Source organism: Protomyctophum parallelum, assembly GCF_964188405.1.
Source record: "Protomyctophum parallelum genome assembly, chromosome: 3".
NCBI lineage: Eukaryota > Metazoa > Chordata > Actinopteri > Myctophiformes > Myctophidae > Protomyctophum > Protomyctophum parallelum.
Window position 1 is genome coordinate 2,070,152 of NC_139698.1, and position 7,701 is coordinate 2,077,852.

A 7,701-nucleotide genomic window follows, 5' to 3' on the forward strand; every position below is an offset into this window, starting at 1 on the left:
CCCAGCCGGCCACCCAGGCACAAACAAAGCTACTTAAGGAAGTGGTTGCACCACTTAAATAAAGACCTTTCCCAACACTGCATCCAGGTTCTTGAATAAGGACCTTTCCCAACACTGCATCCAGGTTCTTAAATAAAGACCTTTCCCAACACTGCATCCAGGTTCTTAAATAAAGACCTTTCCCAACACTGCATCCAGGTTCTTAAATAAAGACCTTTTCCCAACACTGCATCCAGGTTCTTAAATAAAGACCTTTCCCAACACTGCATCCAGGTTCTTAAATAAAGACCTTTCCCAACACTGCATCCAGGTTCTTAAATAAAGACCTTTCCCAACACTGCATCCAGGTTCTTAAATAAAGACCTTTCCCAACACTGCATCCAGGTTCTTAAATAAAGACCTTTCCCAACACTGCATCCAGGTTCTTAAATAAAGACCTTTCCCAACACTGCATCCAGGTTCTTAAATAAAGACCTTTCCCAACACTGCATCCAGGTTCTTAAATAAAGACCTTTCCCAACACTGCATCCAGGTTCTTAAATAAAGACCTTTTCCCAACACTGCATCCAGGTTCTTAAATAAAGACCTTTCCCAACACTGCATCCAGGTTCTTAAATAAAGACCTTTCCCAACACTGCATCCAGGTTCTTAAATAAAGACCTTTCCCAACACTGCATCCAGGTTCTTAAATAAAGACCTTTCCCAACACTGCATCCAGGTTCTTAAATAAAGTCCTTTCCCAACACTGCATCCAGGTTCTTCAGTGCTAGCTGCTGTCACTCCACTCCGAGGCATCAATCAAACCCACAATGGACCAATCAGCATCAGCATCAGGTCCACAGACCACGGTACTGTTGGTTACTAATGCACTCACAGCTTTACACAGTTTATTTGTGCGTCTCTAAATGTTATGACGAATTGAACATGGTGGACCCCATTGTAAACAAGTGTAATGCTTTATGATCGTCGACCACAGTTAACAGTTTTGTATTAAGTTGTGCTTGAAATGTATACTGTAATTCTCCAATCTGTTCATTAATTCTTCAATCAATCAATAATTTATCCCAATTCTTATTAAACGTTTGTCTCGGTGGGATTAGTCTTCATGGCAATGCAATGAATTAGAAGTAATGTTCTCCCCTTGCTTTGCAGTAGAGTTAGACCATATATGTAGTAGAGTTAGACGGAATGGAAATATACATTATCCTACTAATTGTTTCCACATTGACTGATATAGATATTTATTACCATATTACGATCATCACTCTGTATTGTTATGATTGAAATAACATGACTGTATCCAACAGGATGCTGATAACGACTTGACTTCAGAAGCAATGGATGCAGAAAAATCCAGAAAAGGTGAGTCTTTTATTTCAGTGTCCGAGGTGACCGGTGAGTAGGTTGGTAGCTGGTGCTACGTTCTGTTTACCAGGGCTGTACAGTAGGGTTGTACAATATGTTACATTACTTTGTATGTGGGGCATATGGAGATGCAGAGACCTTTGTTTTTCATTCTCTAATTTCATCCACTCTTTTTCTCTCTTGCAAACAGCACAGTTTGTGATGCAGCACAAGCCCCAGTTGACCCAAAGGGTGTCCGCAGTCATGGCTGTAGTAGACAGTCTAGGAGACAACTGGGTCCACCCTGAGAGCTACAGCGAGATTTATGCCGAGAAGACAACCATGGAAAAAATGAGGAAACTGTACACATCAACAGTAGTTCCAGGAGGAACCAACGCCCGGGCAGCATTTTATGATGCCCTCATGGAACACCAACCCCGCCTGCTGGTGGACCTTGGTAAGATTCATTCATTCATTCATTCATTCATTCATTCATTCATTCATTCATTCATTCATTTAAGGGGTGGCAGTGGCTCAGGGGTAGAGTGGCCACTTGGGAAGCGTGAGGTTGCCAGTTCGATCCTTGTGGGCTCCCCCAGAGTTAGTGTCGAAGTGTCCTTCAGCAAGACTCTGAACCCCTAATTAGCCGTTCGCTAAGTCCCTCCCCAACCCGTCCTTGTCCAATAGGCACGTTAGCAGCGAGGAGACAGGACAAGCTGTCCTTCTCCCCCACAGAGATGCATGTTAAATGATTGCATTTCTCCATATAAATAATATATTTTCAGCAGCAAGAGCTTCAAAATATTTCTAAATCTAGTCTACTAGGCCTGCAGTAGGCTTTGCACTGGACACATGTCTTCTAAATCTAGTCAACCAGGACTGCAGTAGGCTATGCACTGGACACCTGTCTTCTAAATCTAGTCAACCAGGACTGCAGTAGGCTATGCACTGGACACATGTCTTCTAAATCTAGTCAACCAGGACTGCAGTAGGCTATGCACTGGACACATGTCTTCTAAATCTAGTCAACCAGGCCTGCAGTAGGCTTTGCACTGGACACATGTCTTCTAAATCTAGTCAACCAGGACTGCAGTAGGCTATGCACTGGACACATGTCTTCTAAATCTAGTCTACCAGGACTGCAGTAGGCTTTGCACTGGACACATGTCTTCTAAATCTAGTCTACCAGGACTGCAGTAGGCTATGCACTGGACACATGTCTTCTAAATCTAGTCTACCAGGCCTGCAGTAGGCTTTGCACTGGACACATGTCTTCTAAATCTAGTCTACCAGGACTGCAGTAGGCTATGCACTGGACACATGTCTTCTAAATCTAGTCTACCAGGCCTGCAGTAGGCTTTGCACTGGACACATGTCTTCTAAATCTAGTCAACCAGGCCTACAGTAGGCTATGCAATCGACAAATGTGTATGATATTATTTTAGGAAACTAGAAATACGAGGAAAATAAACAGTATCCAACAATCGACTTTAACAACCGTCTGACGGGAGTTTTCATCAGGTCAGAGTACGGTCATTAGTATTATTATTTTTATTATTATTATTATTATTATTATTATTATTATTATTATTATTATTATTATCACCTGGGTTGGTCAGTCGTGTAACTTTCCGGACAGCTGTGTGTGTGTGTTCAACAACACAGCCATGACGTTAAGCTGTGTGTGTGTGTTCAACAACACAGCCATGACGTTAAGCTGTGTGTGTGTGTGTGTGTGTGTGTGTTCAACAACACAGACATGACGTTAAACTGTGTGTGTGTGTGTGTGTGTGTTCAACAACACAGACATGACGTTAAGCTGTGTGTGTGTTCAACAACACAGCCATGACGTTAAGCTGTGTGTGTGTTCAACAACACAGACATGACGTTAAGCTGTGTGTGTGTTCAACAACACAGCCATGACGTTAAGCTGTGTGTGTGTTCAACAACACAGCCATGACGTTAAGCTGTGTGTGTGTTCAACAACACAGACATGACGTTAAGCTGTGTGTGTGTTCAACAACACAGCCATGACGTTAAACTGTGTGTGTGTGTGTTCAACAACACAGACATGACGTTAAGCTGGGTGTGTGTTCAACAACACAGACATGACGTTAAGCTGTGTGTGTGTTCAACAACACAGCCATGACGTTAAGCTGTGTGTGTGTTCAACAACACAGCCATGACGTTAAGCTGTGTGTGTGTGTGTGTGTGTGTGTGTTCAACAACACAGCCATGACGTTAAGCTGTGTGTGTGTTCAACAACACAGCCATGACGTTAAGCTGTGTGTGTGTTCAACAACACAGCCATGACGTTAAGCTGTGTGTATGTTCAACAACACAGCCATGAAAAATAACACTGACAGCTATGATGTGACGGAAAATTGGATTTGGATTGGCATTGGACAACCGCTTTTGGGTTTAGCGAAGGGCTAATTGCTCCCAATGTGCAGGTTGGTGCCTTGCATGGTTTCCTCCACCATCGCTGTGTGAATGGATGAATGTAATGCACAATCATAAAGGCGCTATATAAATACAGCAGTTACCATTTACCATGTCCACTCACACTTCATCCTCCTCTCCTTATGCAGGAGCTGATCTTCCATCACAAGACTCGACTAACAAGGCTAACGAGGGTGAGTCATGAAACAATCTGGACGGAGCCTTTTGTAAATTAGTTAAACAGTAACAGATTATTTCTGTATTTACTCCAGCAGTCAATGAGTTAAGGTGTCATCATCATATTATTGGCAGCCAACACATTGTTTTAAACATGTTATGCATTTAAAATGTGCAATAATCATGTAATATTATAATCACGCTATAAGTATGTAACATCAGTGGTTCAGTCAACATCACTGTCACCACTGCTACACAGCCAGGTACACTGTAAAATATACTACTGTATTACTACACAGCCAGGTACACTGTAAAATATACTACTGTACTACTACACAGCCAGGTACACTGTAAAATATACTACTGTACTACTACACAGCAAGGTACACTGTAAAATATACTACTGTACGGCTACACAGCCAGGTACACTGTAAAATATACTACTGTACTGCTACACAGCAAGGTACACTGTAAAATATACTACTGTACGGCTACACAGCCAGGTACACTGTAAAATATACTACTGTACTGCTACTACACAGCAAGGTACACTGTAAAATATACTACTGTACTGCTACACAGCAAGGTACACTGTAAAATATACTACTGTATTACTACACAGCAAGGTACACTGTAAAATATACTACTGTACGGCTACACAGCCAGGTACACTGTAAAATACACTACTGTACTGCTACTACACAGCAAGGTACACTGTAAAATACACTACTGTACTGCTACTACACAGCAAGGTACACTGTAAAATATACTACTGCATTACTACTACTACTACTACACAGCAATCCATTGCATGAATGTTGTTACTTAGATAATGACAATAGAGCATCAATACATGCTAACGTATAATGACAATAGACAATAGACAAACTAACGTTTCACTTCATTATCCTCCTCTCCTTATTCAGGACCTGAACTTCCATCACAAGACTTGGCTAGCAAGGGTGAGTAAAGAAACTTAGATCGGGTTCTCTACCTTTGTATCTCCAAGTACAGCAGTACACCTTCCCCACCTTCATCTATAATGATGTCATTCTATAACACATGCTTAATGATGTCATCTTGTCTTTGGTCATTTAGAAACTCTTGATCTGTGTAAACAAGTGCTCAAGTTTAATCTGAGTCAGAAGAATCAGCGTTTGAATCACTGGAGCTCAAAAGATGAAACAAACCCACTTGTGAGTGACATGTTCACATATGTCTACATCACAGTGGGAGGCAGTGGACAGGTCAATAAAGAACATGAGATCAAGCAGATTGAATTGGCATACAGCCAAACAGCTGGACCAGAAACACCAATCAACATGGACGACATAGTGGAACCTTCACCTGGACAAAGTGATCCCATCAAAACAGTGATGATGAAGGGAGGGGCCGGCATTGGTAAATCAGTACAAGTTCAGAAGTTCACTCAGAACTGGGCAGAAGGCAAAGCCAACCAGCATGTCGACTTTGTGTTTCCATTCACTTTCCGAGAGTTGAATTTGGAGATGAAGAGAGAAGAAGAGAAGAAGGAGAACAAGTACAGCATGGAGGGACTTCTTCATCACTTCTTCAGTGAAACCAAGAAGATAAATATCTGCACCTTCCAACAGTGCAGCATTCTGTTCATCCTGGATGGGCTTGATGAATCGAGGCCAGCTCTAGATTTCCTGAACACTGTGACATGGACTGATCCGATGAAGCCAAACACAGTGCACGTTCTCCTGATAAACCTCATCAGGGGGTACTTGCTTCCAAATGCCAAATTCTGGATAACCTCACGACCTGCAGCCGCCGGCCAGATCCCTTCTGTTGACAGGGTGACAGAGGTGAGAGGGTTCAGAGACCCTCAGAAGAAGGAGTACTTCTTCAAGAGGTTCCCTGATGATGAGCAGCTGGCCAAACAAATCTACTGTCACATCGAGAAGTCCCAAAGCGTCCACATCATGTGTCACCTCCCGGCCTTCTGTTGGATCACTTCTAACGTTATGGAAGAAATTGTGAGGAAGAAAGGAGAGCTGCCAAAGAGCCAGGGCGCCATGTACTCCCACTTCATTGAGATGCAGTCCAGACGCACGAATGCCAACTTTCCTGGCAGGAAACAGTATGATGTCATTCTCTCTCTGGCGAAACTGGCTTTTAAAGGGCTGATGAAAGGCGACCTGATCTTCGAGGAAGAACACCTGACAGCGTCTGGCATTCATATCAGCGACGCAGCAGTGTACGCAGAACTGTTTGGAGAGGTTCGCGGAACAAGGGACAAGATGTTCTCCTTTGTCCATCTGAGTGTTCAGGAGTTTCTGGCTGCCCTCCACGTCTTCATCACTTTCATCAACACTGGTGACAACCTACTCTCAACCTCCTCATTTGGAAAGGTTTTCAAAACCAAGATTCATCACCTCTACCAAAGTGCTGTAGACGAGGCCTTAAGGAGTCCAAATGGACACCTGGACTTGTTCCTGCGTTTCCTGATGGGCTTCTCTTTGGACACCAATCAGAAGGTCGTACAAAAGCTCATACAAAAAGGGAAAAGCTTCCAGACCATCAAAACCATCAAATACATCAAGGAGAAGATCAAAAAGAATCCATCTCCAGAGAGAAGCATCAATCTGTTCCACTGTCTGAATGAGCTGAATGATCATTCTCTGGAGGACGACATCCAACAGTACCTGACGTCAGGACGTCTCTCCACAGACAAGATCTCTCCTGCTCAGTGGTCAGCTATGGTCTTCGTGTTGCTGTCTTCAGGAAAGGAGCTGGACGTGTTTGACCTGAAGAAATACTCTGCTTCAGAGGAGGCTCTTCTGGGGTTGCTGCCCGTGCTCAAAGCCTCCAAGAAAGCTCTGTAGGTTCACTGATAACTGGATACATTTCAAATATTATTTGATCTTTATTTAACATCAAATCTAATACATGCACCACTATTGTTTCTTCAGGCTGAGTGGTTGCAACCTGTCGGAGAGATGCTGTCAGGAGTTATCGTCAACTCTCCGCTCCAGCTCTAGCCTGAGAGAAATTGACCTGAGCAAAAATGACCTTCAGGACTCTGGAGTCAGCCTCCTGGCTGAGGGACTGGGGAGCCCACACTGCATGTTGGAGACTCTCAAGTCAGTATGCCTGAAACTGGGTTCAACTGTGTTAAAATAATACATCTCCTTACAACAGTGTTTTACTGACTCTATACATCTCCTTACAACAGTGTTTTACTGACTCTATACATCTCCTTACAACAGTGTTTACTGACTATACATCTCCTTATAACAGTATCAGAAATTGGCCGTCGACCCCCATCTGAAAATATGTTGTTACACGGACCCCCAGAAGCCAATATTTGAGTTTAAAAGGATTTGCATACGTTTTCACAATAAAATAAATAAATAGCAGATCTACAAGCTCGTAGCGCGGCACTCTGTGCCGCACTATGGTCCTCATTCACAACGGCGTTTACGCTCATAATTGATTGATTGATAATTGATAATTGATGTTACGTGAGCGTTGCGTGAGCGGACAGGCATTTACGAGGATTCCCACGTTACGTGGGAATTCATGGCCATCTCTGTGAACTTGACGGTGACGTTGTTTGGTCGGAATCTCCACAAATTTCTGCGCCACCTCTCAAGGTAGTGTAGAAGGCATACGCTGGTGTAAATTTATTCAGAAAGCTTTAGTCTTCATGCTGAATCAATAAATAGTCCCGAATCTCAGATTAAAATATGTAGGCATGTGTCCCCCAACAAG

The 7,701-nt window shown here is 43.1% G+C and overlaps 1 protein-coding gene across 1 annotated transcript in view; it reads left to right on the forward strand.

Annotated features, from left to right (window-relative positions):
- Positions 1-1,337: 1,337 nt before the first annotated feature.
- Positions 1,338-7,701, forward strand: part of LOC310856057 (NLR family CARD domain-containing protein 3-like) — a gene marked incomplete at both ends in the record, with an annotated part of 17,097 nt that continues 10,733 nt past the window's right edge. The window contains 5 exons of the mRNA XM_083761275.1: positions 1,338-1,362; positions 1,556-1,801; positions 3,936-3,980; positions 5,194-6,808; positions 6,900-7,070. Coding sequence (XP_083617401.1) covers positions 1,338-1,362; positions 1,556-1,801; positions 3,936-3,980; positions 5,194-6,808; positions 6,900-7,070 — 2,102 coding nt within the window. The remainder of the gene's footprint in view (positions 1,363-1,555; positions 1,802-3,935; positions 3,981-5,193; positions 6,809-6,899; positions 7,071-7,701) is intronic.